General features: G+C 33.2%; 1 protein-coding gene across 3 annotated transcripts in view; it reads right to left on the bottom strand.

The window, feature by feature from the left end:
* LOC124364357 (2',5'-phosphodiesterase 12-like) overlaps positions 1-19,269 on the bottom strand; it is a 64,712-nt gene extending 45,443 nt beyond the window's left edge. Inside the window, exons 1-7 of one of the 3 annotated variants that reach the window (XM_046819756.1) lie at positions 19,134-19,269; positions 17,941-18,744; positions 12,791-12,930; positions 9,066-9,225; positions 8,755-8,887; positions 6,458-6,613; positions 3,516-3,636 (exon numbers count right to left, since the gene is read on the bottom strand). In XM_046819756.1, coding sequence (XP_046675712.1) covers positions 3,516-3,636; positions 6,458-6,613; positions 8,755-8,887; positions 9,066-9,225; positions 12,791-12,930; positions 17,941-18,719 — 1,489 coding nt within the window. In that variant the 5' untranslated portion in view covers positions 18,720-18,744; positions 19,134-19,269. Of the gene's footprint in view, positions 1-3,515; positions 3,637-6,457; positions 6,614-8,754; positions 8,888-9,065; positions 9,226-12,790; positions 12,931-17,940; positions 19,091-19,133 lie in introns of those variants that run through there. The other 2 variants (XM_046819755.1, XM_046819754.1) reach the window with 2 other exon arrangements.
* Positions 19,270-19,673: the final 404 nt, after the last annotated feature.

Here is a 19,673-nt window from a genome sequence, read left to right as displayed (position 1 = left end):
TCCAAGCTTTCTGGTATAAATTATTTGACTATATATTTGAACTAAGGAAGAAGTGCTAACTGTCAGTTGTGCAAAGTTTCTGAAGTGATTGATATTTGTACGTTACCTCACAATATAATTTGACAGATCTAATAATCCATCAGTGCGGTAGTTACTTCAATTCGACATGTGGGTGCAAAGAAATAGAGCTCGTAAAACGCTATAAATACCTAGGAGTTGTTTTTGACTCTCGCTTAAAATGGTCTGAGCACGTTGATTATGTCCTTAACAAAATTAGAAAGTATATTTATGCATTTAGGAAACTAAGTGAAATTTTAGACGGAAACGAGATAAAATTAGCGTATTATGCTTACGTTGTCACTTCTTTCCTTCGGTAACATTGCGTGGGGCGGTGCGTGTAAAACGCTTCTCGAACCTCTTTTCATTACGCAAAAGAGTATACTAAAGGCAGGGTTGATGAAAAATGTGCGTTATCCAACTGAGTCTCTCTTTCAGGAATCCTCCCTACTTTCACTACGACAGTTATATATAAAAATTTACTAATTCACATCAACAAAAATGCTAATACAATATTACCAGAAATTGTGCACTCTTACCAAACAAGATATTCAGAACATGTTGGTATTAATGTAATTAGATTAGATAAATCCTTTTCAAAAACCAATTCTTACTATATTTCACATATTCTATTTAGAAACATATGTAACAAATTTCAGCATTTAAATTTATTTGAATCAGGTAGTATTAAAAATTTAAATATAATGCCACAGAACTATTGTTACAAATTGGAGTCCAAGGATCCGAGACTTTAATTCACTCAGACTGGGGACCAACCCGACCTTGACCCCTCCTCATCCCCCGGCGCTCGTCATATCGTATGTGGTCTTAATTCTTTTTGTCTAATACAATATTATCTCTTATCTCCTTCATCACACAACTACATTTCTACATTTTTTGCCTTAAAACACACTGGCACGTAACAGTAACACTTTTTTTTGACATCTTGATAACATACACTTTTTAGTACAACTCTAGCCTACGCACAGGCTGCTTGCCCATGTAGGCTAATTTCCATTTAGAATATATATTAATATGTAATAAATAGTTTACTTAAATTATATAAATAATATTATCCAAATACTATACTTAAAATTAAATTGTTTTATTTGATCGCCACTTAGTAAGTATAGTAAAAGGGTAAATTACTATTTATCAAATGTAAATAAATGTAATATCTATGTGTATATGTTTTTGGAAATAAAAAAAATGTTTCTATTCTATTCTTGTTTTCTAGCTGTTCTAGGATTCATCAATGTATGGGATATTTTTTGGGTCATTGCCCTCCTTTTTCATTCCCACAATTCTTTAGGCCTACTTCTTTTTTAGGGTTATCAGCTGTCAATCTACCCCTTTCCTTACCTCTACCTCTTCTATTACCATCCTAACTGCATTCCCTGGTCTAGGCCTAACTCCCTGGGCAACCTCTTATTTCTGTCCATCTCTTTCATCAACATACTCTAGGTCTCGTATCTTAACTTCATCATTATCAAATCTCTCTCTACCTATTTCCCTTTCAACGAGCCACTTTCTCATTATTTCGTCGATTTCATCCTACCCCAAATAAACATCTGGTCTAACCTCTTCTTCACAGTCCAGGTTTTGCTCACCTTTTTCGTTGTTCATAAAGCCACCCCATCTTCACTTAAACTGTCACTACCGTCACTAGAATCATCTGATTCAACTAATAGTCTGTCAATCTTACTTGAGAAAACACGATCGAACTTATTACAAGATCCTGCCATGTTCGCAAAGTTCAAATTACCACAATAACAACAAAACAGAAAGGACATGAACTTCAACCAGTACCGTGTTTGTTTACTCAAACCATAGATTATACTGCAGAAACAACATGTCTTAGAGATATTCAATGGTAAAATAAAAACTTTTACAAAATAATAAACCAATCGATTGTTGTACCGAAATATAACATTGTATCAAAAGGATGAAACACATGAGGTTGGAGATCTTTGAGTTAGTAGTAATGAATACTTAATATTGTAAAGTTTAATTACGGCAAATAAAACCTACAAGCGCCAATTTTTTAGACGTTAAAATAAAATTATGACTTCCCACTTTGCTGCCAAAATAGAGTTTAATAAATAATTTAAATAATATCATGGAGGCGGGCCTTGTGGTTTTAATGTTCTTTGGAATTTTGCCTACAAACTTAATCAATTAATAAAACCTTAAAATTACTTCCCTTCACATTGATGTCAACTCACACACCGCGGTGTCAGCATCACGGCTTGGCATTGCAGCTGTAGTTACAATGGGAAGTTTGAATCAAAGTAGTCCTCAAAGAAGAATCATTTTAGAACTCAAACTCAATGATGAACTAAAAGTTGGACTCAAACTCGCCTAAAATTAAATCGCAACGCTATTTGCTATTTATCAACTTATAATCACGACTACATGGTCTGGTCAGAAGGACATCAACATAACTTATATCTGTATTAATATGTAGCAAATAAAACATCATCATTGGTAAGTTACATTACTATTTGTAAATTTACCTTATAATAAATTTAAAACAGATATCTAACATGAAAGGGCTAATTTATAATACAAAAAAATGTAAATTTTGCTTACAGACAAGTCATGCGAGGTGGTATCCGGTAAGCTGTCCAACGGCTACAAGTTCAAGAGGGAAAACATTACTCCAAATTCCAAAATATAGTATTATACCTAGATTCTCGTTTTTTTTTTTGCGTTAATACATTTTTATATGTATAGTACATGTTCTTTTGTTTAATTTTAATACATAAACTTTATTATTTCAGCCCATAATAATTTTTAAAGGAATATTTATTTACGGTACCGTCTCGCGATTGGTGTTTTTGTACCACGTCGGCTTCAGTTGACGTTGAGTCAATGACAATATTATTTCAGCGCACTCTTGAGCTACCCTCCCTAGCTCACTGGAACTTTCATTGTCTGAACATTGCTATAAAACCTAACTTAATGAAAATATATTTTATTATTTTTATTTTTAAGTTAACATTTTATGATATCTCTAAGGTTATGATCAGTTGTATTTAATTTGATTTATGTTTTAATATTACGATATTAGTAGAAAACGCATCCTGTAAATTTATAAATTGTTGTATTACAATATTGATATTGATGGTACAATTTAAATGCTGTTATATTATTAAAATGTTTTTGATTGATATTGTTATTTAGGATATAATCGAATTTGATATTTATGTCAAAGTTTACCGTTAGGATATTATCTACCTATGGTGTTGCAAGGATTCAAGTAAAACAATACTTTTAAAGAAATCCATTAACAGGACCTTACCATGAACCTTTAGGCAGTACAAATACTCTGAAAGAGGTCATTACATTAAGAACTAAGAGGGAATCGACTTTTTCAAAATTCCTTTTACTTTTGAATCCCATAAAATATGAATCGTATGTTCACCTTCAGAACTTATTTAAATAAATCAACTTACTACTTCTCCAGTCAACGAAGTCAGCTGGAACATGATTTTCTGTCATAAGTTTGTAGATGCCACATTCAGGAACACTATTGAAATCTCCACAGCACAAAAGTGACACGTTCTTTCCTGGATTCTAAAATCATAACAGTAAATCATAATTGAATTCAGAGTATTAGTAATGAAAAATTCCATATTATACTTTTTACAACATAAATCTGATTGATCTTTCTTCAGTCTTTACAAGTTGTAAAGATTTTCATGGCTTGTTAAAGGTTTATCAGAGTGAACAAAATACTCTGCTTAATAACGGTTTCACGGTTGTAAGTTAGTTAGGGATTCTGTTTATAAATATCAATAAATGGGCTGCAATGGCTCCCTGCATAGAAACAGATTGTTGTTTAGGTGATAGCTCCCCAATTGATCAAAACAATGTAAGATACTGCTCTCGGACACAATTGACATTGCGTGATCTTGGCATGGAGTCACCCGGCTGATTCTTGGTTATGAATCGTGCATGACGTCATCTCAGAGAGAGTTGCTTGTTTTGAGGCCAAGCACATCTTTAAAACATTTATTTAAGTGTCATTACTCCAAGGTGTGGACCCTGTCTTCCTTGTACCACTTCAAGAGTAATTGAGGATTTTCCCGTGCAATTGTCTATTCTTGCCCTCAATGTCTGATGACTGATTTCTGTGCACTTTATTTTGTACTCCCCCTTGTTTATTTGCCTACATAAAGTTTCGACCCTGTAACAGTTCGTTTGGGAGGAGGAAATATTCATGTTTTTGTACTGTGCTTTGTGTGACAAATGAAGAAAACTTAGAATAATCCATTCATTTATAAAATAAACCACTTCTCTTATATGTATACCTCAATCTCAATAAAGTGTTTCAATTCGATTGTGAAATATTTACTATTTTTCACAACACGGATTGATTAAACTAATTTATTCTATCTCTCTACACATCTTTTATTATTTTTGTTATTGTCCTTCGAGTCTGATTTTAAGAGTTGATATCGTTCATATTCCAAACTTTTTAAATCAGCCACTATTATTGTCCAATATGGCAGTCTACTTTATTTTTTCTTTCGGACCATTTTATTATTTTTTAAGAATAAATTAATTTTAATATTAAATACTCTTTATAAAATACTATTTTATTCTTGACAATAGTTGAGGGAACATTACAGCAAAAAACTAGACATTATAAATTGTTTTTAATTTTAATGTTCTATTACTTATATATGTACAAATAATGTTTAAACAGTTTTATGGTCATATGTTTATTAAAACCATATTTTATTGGGGGTTTAAAGGTAAAACTGCATGATCATTTGAATTCTGTGCAGTTTCCTTAGTAGCATTTGTACATATAAAATGTAATAAATCTACAATGTTCTGTGTATGACCACACCACAAAAAAAAGCAGAAATAAGTATTAAAGTACTTAAATGTAAACAAAGTGTTAAATACCTATTATCCGTATTATTTTTAGTTGCTATGGTTTCATGTTTTGTTGTTTCCTAAAAATTTAACTTTCTCATATTTTCAGCACTGTAAACACTATAACTTTGAAAGGATACCAGGACTTTGAACATTTGCCATCGTTATATGTTGCAAAAAGTATAACACCACATTTTGAAGATTGTTATCTATCCTCTTAAGTCAGGTGGGGGAAGATAATCCTCAAGTCCCAAGCACAAGTCACGAGTACGAGAATCACACCAGCATGGGCAAAAGTGAGATACTCTCGCATGCTGGTGTGATGTGTGAGTGTGATTCTCGTACTCGTGACTTGTGCCCGGGACTTGCATTCTGTGCAGTGACAACGCCTGGACTGGACTCCAAGCAGCTTTTGGGTATGTTTCAAACCTTTTCTTTTTTCTTTCTGTTCTTTATTTTTGTATGTATTAATACCTTCCCCAACCTGACGAAGAGGATAGATTCCAATCCTCGCAATGTTGTGTTAAACCTGTTGTAACATATCATGATGACAAATATTCAAAATCCTATTATCCTTTCAAACCTTCCATCATCAATAACAAACTTTAAACAAAAAAAATATAACTTTTTGATCCAAAATAATATTTAAAATTAATTTATCTCCAGTTTGTAGAAGGTAATCTTATTTTCAAATAAAAAATAATGTATGGAATTATCTTAATTTAAAAAATGTTTGGATAAAAACATGCATATTCTTTAAATCTTGTCATCAAGGGTGAGAGGGGGAGAGAAAAATAAACAATTTATAATTTTTCTTCGTCTAATGACACTAATTGAGCTGTAAATTAATTTTTGTACTACAAAAAAAGTATTTGGTTTTGTGTAAACTGCGCACTCAAAAATGTCAATGTTGGAATCCAGTGTCGACAGCGAAACTGAATATTAAATTAGAGCATTATCATCCACTATTATGAAATGTAGGTATTGCAGAATAGTGAAAATAAAAAACCTGACTTGTTACAGGAACATATCGGAATGTCTCAAAGTAGGATTAAGTGAAACTGACAAAAAATCAAGCCATTAAAAACAGTGTATGCATTAACATAAATTATTATATTCCAAAAAATAAAATTTCATCTAAAACAAACTGGATGGTTTGGGTATGATTCACTTTTGTAAGCAGTACACAGTCACTGGTACTATTTCGACAAACATTGGCTGGCTAGTGTGGATACAAAACAAGAAGTATATATGTATAAGAAACTGTGTCGGTAGACAGTCAGCTGAACGTATGCATATACAGTTGTAGATGTGGAAGAGACTTAGGCAGTAAATGCATTAGGTACATTTTACTACACTAGGTGAAAGTACAAAAAAACCTTTAAAACCACAAAAAACCTTTAAAACCACACTCGACTATTAACTTTGTGCCTTATTTGTTGTGTGCATTTTCATTTCACCTTGAAGAAACCATGGTTTTGATTCATAGGTGGACTATAGCACAACTCACTTTAGCTTTAATGCTGTCAACAATATCTGACAGAAATGCGATTAGTATGCCTCCCTGCAGTAGTCGAATGTGATCAGCATCAGGGTGGAAGTAGAAGTGAGTATTTCCAACCACTAGGATCTCTCCAGGCTTCTCATTGTTCTCCAGTGTTAGAGCCTGAAAAATAGAGAAACTTTTGTAAGAGAAAATTGTAATGGCAGTGAGAAACATAATTTCTCGTATTTGATTGAACACCAAACGATTTCAGGAGTTGCCCATTAGTTCAGCTCTTTAGAAACAAGAAGGCTTTTTAAAATTGTCACTCTAGAAGGAGAGGTTAAACTAGAAATTTTTATTTCTTGTAAAACAAACTTAACATCCTGGAACATTCCAAATTAATTCAACAAAAACTGTATAACAACGTGACTTGCATTAGAACTAAACTAAAAAAATGTTTATCTCTCTAAAGTATGAGAGGATTAAAAATCTTGTAACTTGATAACTAAGACTTTCTTATTTTTACTTCTCAAAATATGTTAATACTTTGTACCTGGAAGTATAGGTCTAGCTGGGAGCACAGAGCTAGCCACCAGCCCTTGGGTGTAGCTCGGACCTCGTTATCTCCTGATTCAAACTTTCTAATATGTATATTGATTGTTTAGGTGTTGTTTTACGGTGGAGAACGGAGCATGATAAAAGAATCAGCCTATCTACCATATAATTCCAAGAATGTTCCCTCATCTCAAGATGTGGAGCTAATGGTGGAGTATTCTAAAGTTGGCAACCAGCAACTCCTACTACACTGTGATACCAACTTTGATTCTCTTCTCCAGTATCTCATACAGTCAATTCCCGATTCTCTGGGGGTGAAACAACCATGTTAAGGATTAATCAGGGTAAAAAATTTAAGTGACAACAAAATAAAGTTAGCTGTATGGTCAATGCAAATTTAACAGAGTGGCCACTCAAAACCATACATGTATCCAATACGGGAAAAAGCAAAGATAAAAAATAAATACAACATATAAATAAACAGCTCTACTGTGGGACAGACTACAGTCCATCATTACAGGTCCGAGGTTTGCAATGGACGAACTTTCGGTTCATGACAATGTTTTCACCGATACACAAAGTCGTTCCATCTAATACTTCATTGAATACTTTCATCTGAACTCTACTTAATTAAATTATCCTTTGAGGGGGAGCAAGCCTAAGAATACCATGCTACTTCAAAGTAATTTGCAGAGATTTAGGGAGATAAATATACATTTAAAATTACAAGTCATAACCTCTACCTTCTCCTTTTAAATAATGGAAATGGTAGATTATAAGATGAGCTTCCACAATATGTTCCATGTACGTAAACATGTATGGATGTATTTACATGTATAGAGAATCTATTTATGTACAACAACGTACCAGGTATATATAAAATATAAATTAGCGATCACCTGTTTTCCACTGAGCACCTAAAGTCCACGCATAGAACCAGAAGACATGGCCTTGACAAATACAGGCATAGAAATATGAAGTTGTGTCAAGAGTTGCATGCGAGAACGATTATGCAATCTTGAAAACAGAACACTAACTTTGGCAACTTGTATTGATCCCAGATTTAGGAACCTAGTTTTTAAAGATGAGATCAAAAGATGTTGATAGAGTCGATAAGGTGATAAGAGTGTTCATGGACTTGCATAAGGCATTTGACAGTGTCTGCCATACAAGATTGCTACATAAGTTGACTATGCTTAGTATTCAAGGGAAGGAATATGATTGGTTCAAATCATACATACAAAATAGACAGCAGTATTGAACACCTAAATAACAAAAATAATTTTACAATTAAATATACCTCAACTCTAGAACAAACATTCTTTAGGGTGCCCCAAGGATCAATATTGGGACCTCTGTTGTTCCTCTGCTACCTTAAAGGTATTCCAGAGTTAGAAAAGTTGTGTTTGTATGTTGATGATGCCACTTTGAGAGTTAGTGCCTCATCAAAGGAGGAACTCGAAATGTCAGCCTTCCTCAGTTTGTCAAATCTAAACTACCACATCATCTGAAAGACATCCCAGGATCTACAAAGAGAAACCTACGGTGTTGGCTGCAAAGACCACACATACTACACACTTGATGAGTTCTTCTCATGGAATCATAAATCTTAATTATATCTCTCATTTAATAATATAGGGATTGTATTGTTTTTAAACCTAAAAATTGAAATTTTTTTAACTAACCAACCATTTGACTCCCTAATAACAAAAATTTAACAAAGAAATAAACATTACAAAAGTTTTGATCAGTGTAACTTTACCCACCAAGGCAGTTGTGCCCAAGCCTGTGATCCTTTCTTTTAGCTGAGTGTTTTTCTCAACAGTTGCCAAGATTCGGGAACAGTAACTCTTGTTAACCAGTTCCTCTCCTAGAATCACCTCTTGGGTATCCAACAGTCTGTAACATGAGACAAACAACATATGATTACCAAAGCCACCTATTGCTGGGTATCAGATTTCCATTTCAGCATTTTGAAAAAGTTAACGAAACAAATTGTGGAACATGTAACATAAACAGATGCTTTTAAGTTCAAGCAGTTGATATATAAAAGGTAGCAAAATTCATATGTACTTGCTTAAACTTTGACGGTGAATAGAATGTAGAAACTCCTTCTCTGATTGTGGACTTTTTAGCATGGACTCCAACAAGACCTTGTTCTCCCAGCACAGGCACTAAATCCGACTCAAACAACTTGGTCTCTACCTCTTGCAAGCACACAAGATCCGCATTGTAACCTAGACAACATGTTCTGTAAAAACACAACAAAACAACAACTTTGCAGAATAATATCTAACGTAACCTAGAATACAGAATATCCATACAAAATGTATTATAGTTGAACGAATAGCCCAAATTAAAGCACCATCCATGCATTAAATATTGCTTAATGTATTCTTCAAGCTTTGAATTTAAGAATACCTTGCAATTTAAACAGGTAAGGGAGAAAAATTAACGAATTAACAGCAGGATGTGACATAAGATTTGTGGTTTTCTTATAATTTGAGGTTGAATCATATACAGGAAAATATTGTAAAGAAACTATAAATAACCTTAAGAAAAATATCAATAGGGAAATATTGCATAACAACATTTTAAATAAATCAAGCTTGAGTAACATTGTGCAATACTAGTTTTGTAATATTTATCATCCCTAAGTTTCCTTATTTTCAAGTTGTTTTGCTTTCATTGTGAAGCTCGTAATTTCATCATTGGAGCCGCGATTAGATTGGAGATTGTTGTATATTTGGTACCAAAATATTGTTGATATTACGGTAATGAAAATACTTTGACGCCACATATTTTGCATAGTACTTGAGTTTTGGAACGTTTCCATCATTTCACAAAGTGAGTTTAGTTTTATTTGTTTTGTGTGTATACAAGGTATGGCTATTAAATAACAGGACTGACGCTGCAGTGGAACGAGTGCGCATGCGCCAACCAACAATGACCAACAGCTGTGTAGTTTGAGACTTCCTCTTCAGAATGCAGTTAGTCTCGTTTCTGTAAACAATATCGTTGTGTCATAACCTTCATTTATGTAAGTGTTGTTATTTTGTATTGCTGGAAAAATGGTTAGCGTAATAATAGAACAACGAATTGTTATTAAATTTCACGTTAAACATGGAAAAACCACTACAGAAACCTATAATTTACTAAAAGAAGTGTATGTCAGTGAATGTTTATCGCGGACTCCTGTTTTTGAATGGTTTAAGCGTTTTCAAGATGGTCGACAAGACGTGGGAGATGATTCGCGGCCAGGTCGTCCTTCAACATCAAAAACGGAAGACAATGTCGAAAAAGTTGCTAATTTGATTCGGTCTGACCGACGATTAAGCATTCGTGCAGTTGGTGAATCTGTAGGCATTGATAAAGAATGTGTACGGCAAATTTTACATGACAATTTGAACATGCGAAAAGTGTGTGCAAAAATGGTACCAAAAATTCTTACGATTGATCAACAAGCAGCTCGTAAAAATGTTTGTACTGACACTTTGAATGCCATTGAAAATGACCCAAATTTATTGGAAAGAATAATAACATGTGATGAATCGTGGTTTTTTTACTTATGATCCATGCATTGGAAGACCTCAACTTCACCGAGAGCCAAAAAAGCAAAAATGAGCAAGTCAAAATTTAAAGCAATGATGATTGTTTTTTTCGACATTCGTGGGATTGTGTACCTTTACTGGGTTCCTGAAGGTCAAACAATTAATCAACATTACTATCTTGAGGTACTTAATAAACTACGTGAAAGAGTAAGAAAAAAACAACCCGAAATGTGGAAGGACAAATCATGGACTTTGCACCAAGACAATGCGCCAGCTCATTCCGCGTTATCTGTCAAGCGGTTCCTGACCAAGTACAGCATCCCAGTGTTAGAATATCCACCTTACTCGCCAGACCTAGCACCATGCGACTTTGATCTTTTCCCTAAGGTGAAATCTGCATTGAAAGGTACGAAATTTGAATCTGTAGAAGCTGTTCAAGAAAAAGCGGCAAGACTCCTGAAAGAGTTGACAGAAGATGACTTTCAGCATTGTTTCCAACAATGGAAAATTTGCATGGAGTGTTGCAGGGATAGAGAAGGGGTGTATATTGAAGGTGATAATAAGTAATTATGTTTAAAATGAAAATAAATTTTTTTACAATATCAGTCCCGTTATTTAATAGCCATACCTCGTATGTATGAATGCATTAAAAATGTATACAGGGAGCGGCAAAATTATCTGAAGGTTTTTGTAAGTACCTTCTGGTTCAACGTTAAAACAGAAGTCGACAGGCCGTCCAAGGACAGTCCGAACACCGGAGAATATTAAACAAGTAAGAGGAGCAGCTGTAGAAGGCAGTCCTCAGCGGCCGGCCCATAAACAAGATGCTGCTTTAAGCATGTCTGACTGCTTGATAAGACGAATATTGCATTTTGATTTGCATTTCCACCCATATAAAATGTTTATTGTCCATTAGCTAAAGCTTAATGGTTATACAATGCGGAAAGCATCTCCAGAGCATATGATTGATTTTGTAACGTCCGATGAAAATTTTTAATGATGAGTGACGATTTTATCTAGACGGTTATGTTGATAAACAGTACTTTCATTGTTGGTTTGCTACAAATCCTGAACAAATGCATAGTCCCAAGGTTACTGTGTGGTGTGGTGTAACAAAAAGTTGTGTCATCAGGCCATACTTTTTAAAGAGGTTGGTTCAACAGTTACAGTCAATTCGCAATATTATCTGTTAATGTTACATAGCTTCATAATCCATGAAGTTCAGAGAAATCATTTAGTGCGCAGGAGGATGTGGTTCCAGCAAGATGGGGCAACTGCTCATACAACTAATGAGGTGATAAAACTATTTTAGGGGCAATGGCCGAAAAAGAAACAGAGGACATAATTTTAAGGTCGTCATCTTCAAAAATGTTGGTGACAAAGAAGTTCAAAATGAACTCTTTACACTGTTTCGACATCAGAGACAACTAGACTAGAAAATATAGTGCAATATAGATGAAAAGGTTCTCATTGTCTCATCAAGTGCACAATTGAGTGACCTACAATGCTTTAAACATGATATCTAAGCACGGTGGAGCAACCAAGTTTTCTACACATAACGTAGCTATGGTGAGAAGGGTTGATTCAATATGAATGTTGAGTTTAGCTCCTCTTAGTCTGTCTCAGCGTCAGATTCCAAATGCTGCGCAAAGAGGAAGGCAAACTGGAGGTAAACTAAACTTCATTTACTGTAAATAAAATTTGTATTATCATATTCAATAAATATGTCAAAAACCACTAAAACAGGAGAACACTCAATGTTGGGAATCTCTGTAAGCTTTAACTCATAGTGGCCAAAAGGTTGAAACAGCCTTTATTTTTATTTCTTTAAATCCTTTTACATAATCATTTAAATTAAAATATTTTTCTTCAGATGTAAAAAAGACTTCACTTTGTCTTGAAGAATAGTCTGAAGTAATGTAAGCTTGACATTATGGACACAGCAAAATTTAATAGATTAAAAACGTATAAATAATACTTTTCAAATAATTAAGTGTTCATTCAAGAGTTGTCTATATATATAGAGTCCTGGCAAAGCAAGTAATTTTTGTGATTTAATGTTTATTGAAATTAAATTCGTCTATTGCCATTTATACAAATTTAATCAATTAATATATATACATAGTACTAATACTTATATCATTCTATTATTCATTTTTTGTAATACTTGTACTACACTAAATCTTGCTTATATTCAAGTATGGCTACAAGTTTAGATACTGCAAATTACATTGCTATCAGAAATACTCACCAAGCAACTCTTTCAAGATCAACTGCTTTCTGTAGTCAATATTCAGAGCATATGTGGGACAGTAGCCGAAGAGTTCACTTTGGGCGAAACTCGTGGAAGAGTACACATCTGCGAGTATATTATATGACACAACCCGAAATCTGGAGAATAACAAACATATGTATGTATGTATACTGATTCATCAATACATTCTAAATCACCAAATTTTACAACTAAACCTACAACTGAAAAAATCTATGACAAACTTTTGACTTTATTGTATTTTTCTGAAAGTTATGAATGAAACCACATAACAAACAACATTTCAACAAGACTTGGATTTTTTTTATTATATTTTTGTTTATTTTCTGATTGTTTAATGTACATCTGTAATAACATCAAATGACGTGTTGGCCCAAGTTCAGAATATTCTGATTCTTTAAATACCTGACTCTCATTATTATGATTGATTTAGTAAATAAAATCTGTATGTGGTAAAATAAATATCTAATTGAATTTTAAAATAATTTGGAGCATGAAAGAAAATAACTAATTGAATTACATTACTCATTGAAGAAACATTAAACTTTGGATTTTTTTACATTATACATTTTATTTTACAACCCTTGACCATCAGCCGCTCAGTGCCGCCATCTTCTGAGAAGCGCCCTTGGGAGGTAAGCGTGTTTTGAATGTTTTCATTTAGAATCTTACTCTACATTCATTTACTAAGATAAATTTATAATATTTCTTTTGTTTTGTAGTAAATTAACCCTGAAAGTGCTGACTATATTCACTTATAGTGAGTGCTACACGTTTTTAGAAGTTTTACAAGCATATTTTTAAAGTAAATTATAAGTAAATAAAACTTAACAGTTAAAAGTTATTAACAGTTATTTCAAAAGACGTATGTTTTTGTTTTCTTTTTTCACATTTAGCACAGTATATTACTTTCAACCACATTCAAATAACAATCCAAATTACACAAAATAAAGACAAATTTATTACAAATACAAAAAAATATATATCTTGCACATTTTACTTTTTTGAAAAAGCACAGGAACAAAACAAGTGTTCTTTTTATCTGCTGGAAAACTCTAAAAGTCTGGCAAAGTCAAACAAATAATTCAACAGATGAGTTTTAAGACTAGAAAAAAATAAAGATAGCATGTGGATAAATACATACAACGAACATTGATGGCCAGGGGTGTTTCCATTGTAATTTCTGTTATTATTTAGGCTTTACTACTTTTACATCTATTATACTAGTATACTATACATTAATTTTCTTATTTTAAGTTGAAATTTGGCTAAAAGTGTGCAGTGGCTAAAGTAAATAATTACCAAAATTTTCTAAAGCAACCTAACCAAACCAGCTTTCTTTGCATTTCCAATATTCGTGAGACTTTAATAAGCGGCCTACACTCGTTATTCAATCGTTATTATTGAAATATTCAATATATTAAATTCGTTATTATATATTAATCGTACAAAACAAGAATTATAACACATTTACAACAAGAATTTAATACATTATAATTTTTAATAAAATAAATTTAACAGTAACATTATAAAGTAACAACCAATTATGGCTTAGACTTACACATTAGAAATAAGCTACAATATTTATAGGTTGTGCGGATAGCAGTGAGAAACCGCTTTTGTAAAGGCAGGAGCCAAACCCATGTACATCTAGAAATTTATCACATAATTTCCTCATATTCATCGTCATTTTCAAATTCTCAAATTAGTTACTTGTTGCTGTTTATTGTTTACATGACAAATGACTGTACAACTAATAAGTAGGAGTATGTTTTGTAAATAAATTGTAATATTGAATTATTCATTCGGATAAAAACAATCAAAGGAATTGATAAAAACAACCGAATAAAGAGTGTAGGCTGCTTATTAAAGTCTACCCCCAACATTTATTATGTGTTTTTTTTCTCTTTTCCCAACCTTACTTTGCAACATATTGGAGTAGGATGGGAATTGACGATAATATGTACAATAAATGTAAAGATGAATAAGAGTTTAGACCTGATATTTAGACTTTCAATTATATTCAAGAGTAATAGCCTATGGGTAGGGTACGATAAGCGGACCCGGTTTTTTATATAGAAATTTGCAAACGATATTACTTAATCATAACCATCGATGTAATCAATCGATACTGATTAATTATTTTGAACAACTTAAATAATCAACAGCTGTAAACACTTTCAAATAATACACGTAAGGTAATATTTCAATTTTACGTAAGTAACATTTGATTATTAACCCTTTGAGTGCCGGAGCATCGCTATTAGCGATCCTGCATTATATGCAAGAAATGCCAGAATCGCTATTTGCGCCTTCTGCAGTAACGCTTATATTTTATCTAGTATTTATCTAAATTGGCTCAATGACTATACATACGCATTCCAAAGGCTTCAATGTAACTTTTGATGTAGGTTTTGTTGCATTCTGGTTAGATTAGGATTTTTACGGCGGTTGTAGCGCGTCAGTCAAGTTTAGAATCGACCACTAGGCGGACAAGCCGTCACATGTTTTATTTGCGCTGCTGTTTATTTCACAAATGATATTGAAAGTTTTTAAGTGTAAATGGGTTTGTAGTGTTAGTATCTTCAAATTATTTCGTTTGTGTATGTTGTTCTAGCCTGTGTGTAAGTATAACAATGACTTGACCGTGAGTTAAGGCGATCGTAAGCATCTAGTACTTTACTCAATACATTTGTATAGTTTTTATGTTTTTTGTATTTGTTCAGTGATATTTATAAACAATGAATCGTAAAAACATTGCTGACAATGAAGACCTAGTATTGCAGGCATTAAATTTAAGCATTAGCAGTGTAGACAATACATAGAGTATTAGGTTAGAAAATTTCTAGTTTTATAGTGTTTTCAAACTTATTTATAAGTTTAAAAAAAGTTTTTATAAAGAATTAAATGGAGTATAAGATAGAATAACTAAAAGTGAAAAAATAAAATATTTCAATAACACTAAGTTGGGTACTTTGGGATTATACCGACCACACCCAGACATGAATCGTTATTTGACATTTTGCTTCTACTGATTACTAGATTAGCGTAGAACAATATTTCGTCAATATAAAACAGGAATTGTCTTATCGCAAACCCCTCCCCACCCTCAGACAGAGGTCAAAGTCGAGCGGTTTAGTAGATAACGTGATTGCAGAGTCTCGCCGCCCGTTCAGTTGGTGCGTCGCTTTGTTGTACTTCCGTGTTTTACCTCTACATTTCTCCAAACACAAAAATTCAACAAAAACAAACATTACCAAACTAAAACTAAACTGTTTATTGAAAAAACACTCAAAACTTGTTTTTATTCTTGATCACACTCCGCCACCCAAAATGCGAGTGCCTCCGGCCATCAGCGCGGGGCAGCACCTTTGGTCGACGAAAGAAAAACATCCCTCGAGATAGTACCTATCAGTAAGATATCAAATTCTAGAGGGGCTGATCAGAAATATAAATTGAATTGTAATGGAAAGGCAATTATGTACCATACAAATCATATGATGCCGCGCCCTGCCCTAATCGGGATTATCGCGAAAGATAAGATAACAGCGACAACAATACCGATCACAATACCTGGAAAAGCTTGTAATTTATTAATTAAACAGTTGTTTTTTCGTTATATCATGTTTGTTTCTATAAATTTATATTTTTGTGTTCTTCATACTGGTGTGGTCGGTATAATCCCAAAGTACCCTAAGTGGTGTCAAAATAAAAAACAAAATGTATTTGCTCATAGTTTTTGTTAATGATTTTTTTTTATTTGTATAAAAACGTTAAATAGGTGATCAATGTATTATATGTATAAAGAAAATATGGTACTTTGGGATTATACCGACCACACCCAGACATGAATCGTTATTTCACATTTCGTTTCTACTGATTACTAGATTAGCGTAGAACAATATTTCGTCAATATAAAACAGGAATTGTCTTATCGCAAACCCCTCCCCATCCTCAGACAGAGGTCAAAGTCGAGCGTCTCTAGTAGATAACGTGATTGCAGTCTCGCCGCCCGTTCAGCTGGTGCATCGCTTTGTTGTACTTCCGTGTTTTACCTCTACATTTCTCCAAACACAAAAATTCAACAAAAACAATCATTTACCAAACTAAACTCTTTATTAAAAAAACACTAAAAACTTGTTTTTATTCTTGATCACATTCCGCCACCCAAAATGCGAGTGCCTCCGGCCATCAGCGCGGGCTTTGGCAGCACCTTCGGTGCTGCCCCGCGCTGATGTCGACGAAAGAAAAACATCCCTCGAGATAGTATCTATCAGTAAAATATCAAATTCTAGAGGGGCTAATCAGAAATATAAATTGAATTGTAATGGAAAGGCAATTATGTACCGTGCAAATCACGTGATGCCGCGCGGCCTGCCGTAATCAGGATTCTCGAGAAAGATAAGATAACAGCGACAACAATACCGATCACAATACCTGGAAATGCTTGTAAGTTTGTAATTTTGTAATTGAAGAGTTGTTTTTTCGTTCTATCATGTTTGTTTCTATAAATTTCTATTTTTGTGTTCTTCATACTAGTGTGGTCGGTATAATCCCAAAGTACCGAAAATATATTTATCTAAAAAAAAAAAAAAAAAAACGCAAGACATTATACCAATAAATAAATTTGTTATGAATTTTTAACCATACCCTTGCAGAATCAGACATTTTCGCTTGGCATTTTATGCATACCATATAGCAAAATGCTGCGGCACTCAAAGGGTTAAAAATGGCAGTCAATTTTAGAAAACTACACAACATTGCTTTGAAAGATGATAAGACATGTTTTACGTGGCTTCAACATGTTGGACTCGTAGCGAAAAACGCATAATGTGAAATTTGTGGGAAAGAAACTTGGAACTGTAACTGTGAGAGGAGCCAATATGGTCGTCTTCAGTATTCCTAATTTTGGTTATAATAATTTGTTTCATCACTGTAAATATTAAATTCATATTTTAATTTAAAACAAATGATTGTTATTGAGGGCTATAGATACTTTTATATCAATTGACAGTCTAGGATTTGAGAGATGCGAATATTAGGTATCGATGATTAAATTCTTAGATATAAAAAAACCGGGTCCACTTATTGTACCCTACCTTAACCTATTATTAAAAATCATAAGTTACCTCTGATGACTTGAACTTTGACGTGTGTACGCATGACGATTCTCAAATGGACAATAACCAGGTCCAGCTTCAACAACGGTGTTAGTTTCACACAAGACAGGAGGACCAATAGCAGTAGCATTCTTAGGAGTGCACTCTAATCTCAATTTATGACCAATGTCAGCAGTAGCAGGAATATAAACAAAACTTTCTCCAACAACTGACCAGTTGTTCAAGTCTTCCTTATTACTGGATTTCTGTGATGGGGATGAAACTTTATCAACACTTTTGTTTCTTGACTTCATCCAAATGAATGATGATAAAGATTTGTCTATGTATTTTGTCTCAAAGCAATTTGTGTATACTGGGAACCCTGCCATTATACTTGTGGGAAGAGTCATCTGATCAATCCAAGGTGAATTAATAGCAACATTGTAATCTATTCCCATCATTTTTAGTTTTAAAGAACCAAAAGGGTACTTGTTTGTAAAAAACACATCCTTACACAATTCAGAGTCAGGAACTGTATCTTCACCAGAAAATAGTTGAACAACGACGTTGGCAACTTTTTTGTCTTCATCATTTTGTTCTTTCTTTCGTTTTTTCTTCAGCTTTATATCAACAATTTTTTCAAGATTTACAGTTACTCGTGCCAGAAAACACTGAATTGTTTCCTCGGAGCGTCTTTCAAAATTAAACTGTCTGTTGACATTAACAGATTCATTTATATATTGGAAGCTTACTTTAAATTTATCAGATCCAGTAATTAAGTGAACATATGCTGTTTTTGATCCAGACATATTAAGTTTATTCTTGTGGATGAACCTGAAACTCATCAAATTTTGTAAACATCTGAAATCATTAGCAAAGTACTTAAATCTGAGAAATACCATTTCAAGAGTCACTAAGAAGAATCTTATTCTTATACGTATTAGATCTGCGTTAATCAATCTTGTATTATAAACAAATAAAAAAAACTGTTAAAAAGTAAAATATTTCAATGTATAGCAACACAAATAGTGCGTTATAACCTAAAACTCCACTACATAATATAATAAGATCCACTTAATTACAAATATCTCATAATTTAGGTGTAATCTAGATAACATATAATAGCGTGCACTTCAGAACTTGAAAACACTTCATATGAGCTATCAAAAAGTATTTTAGAAAACAACAAGTTCCTTCAAATTTAAATAATGTAAACACGTTACCTCCACTAAGATAACCAATACACCACAATGGAGGACAGAACAGACGACGAGAGACCACACTACCTTGACGTACTTTTTTCTTCGTGTTGTAACAGTAACGAGTTTTGGCTTGACATAAAGTCATGATGCCTTCAAATTTACATTAGCAATTCATTATAAATTAAGCGTAATTATTAAACATTAAATTAATGCTTCGTTCTAATAACCTTTTCTACGTAGGCAATGTACTTTACAGGAACTTTGAAAGCGTATTTACGTTGCAATAATTTCAAACTCAACATCTCTTTATTCCGAAAACAATTACATATTAAGTACATGTAATGTCATTGATTTCCTTTACATTAGCTATTTATACTCTAATAGTTTGATAGGTACTTGGTCTTCCGATCATATGTTAGTTTGCTTATTTAAACCCATACGTGACAGATACGGCCAAATACAAAATAATTGAATCGGAAAAAGTAAGCGCTCTGTGGTGTAGTGGAAGCACACTCGCCTGAGAAGTGACAGATCCGGGTTCGTGTCCTGGCGGAGCAAGTA

This window comes from Homalodisca vitripennis, chromosome 6 (assembly GCF_021130785.1).
Source record: "Homalodisca vitripennis isolate AUS2020 chromosome 6, UT_GWSS_2.1, whole genome shotgun sequence".
Taxonomy (NCBI): domain Eukaryota; kingdom Metazoa; phylum Arthropoda; class Insecta; order Hemiptera; family Cicadellidae; genus Homalodisca; species Homalodisca vitripennis.
Note: the sequence above shows the minus strand (reverse complement) of the source record. Positions and strands in the feature narration are given on the sequence as shown.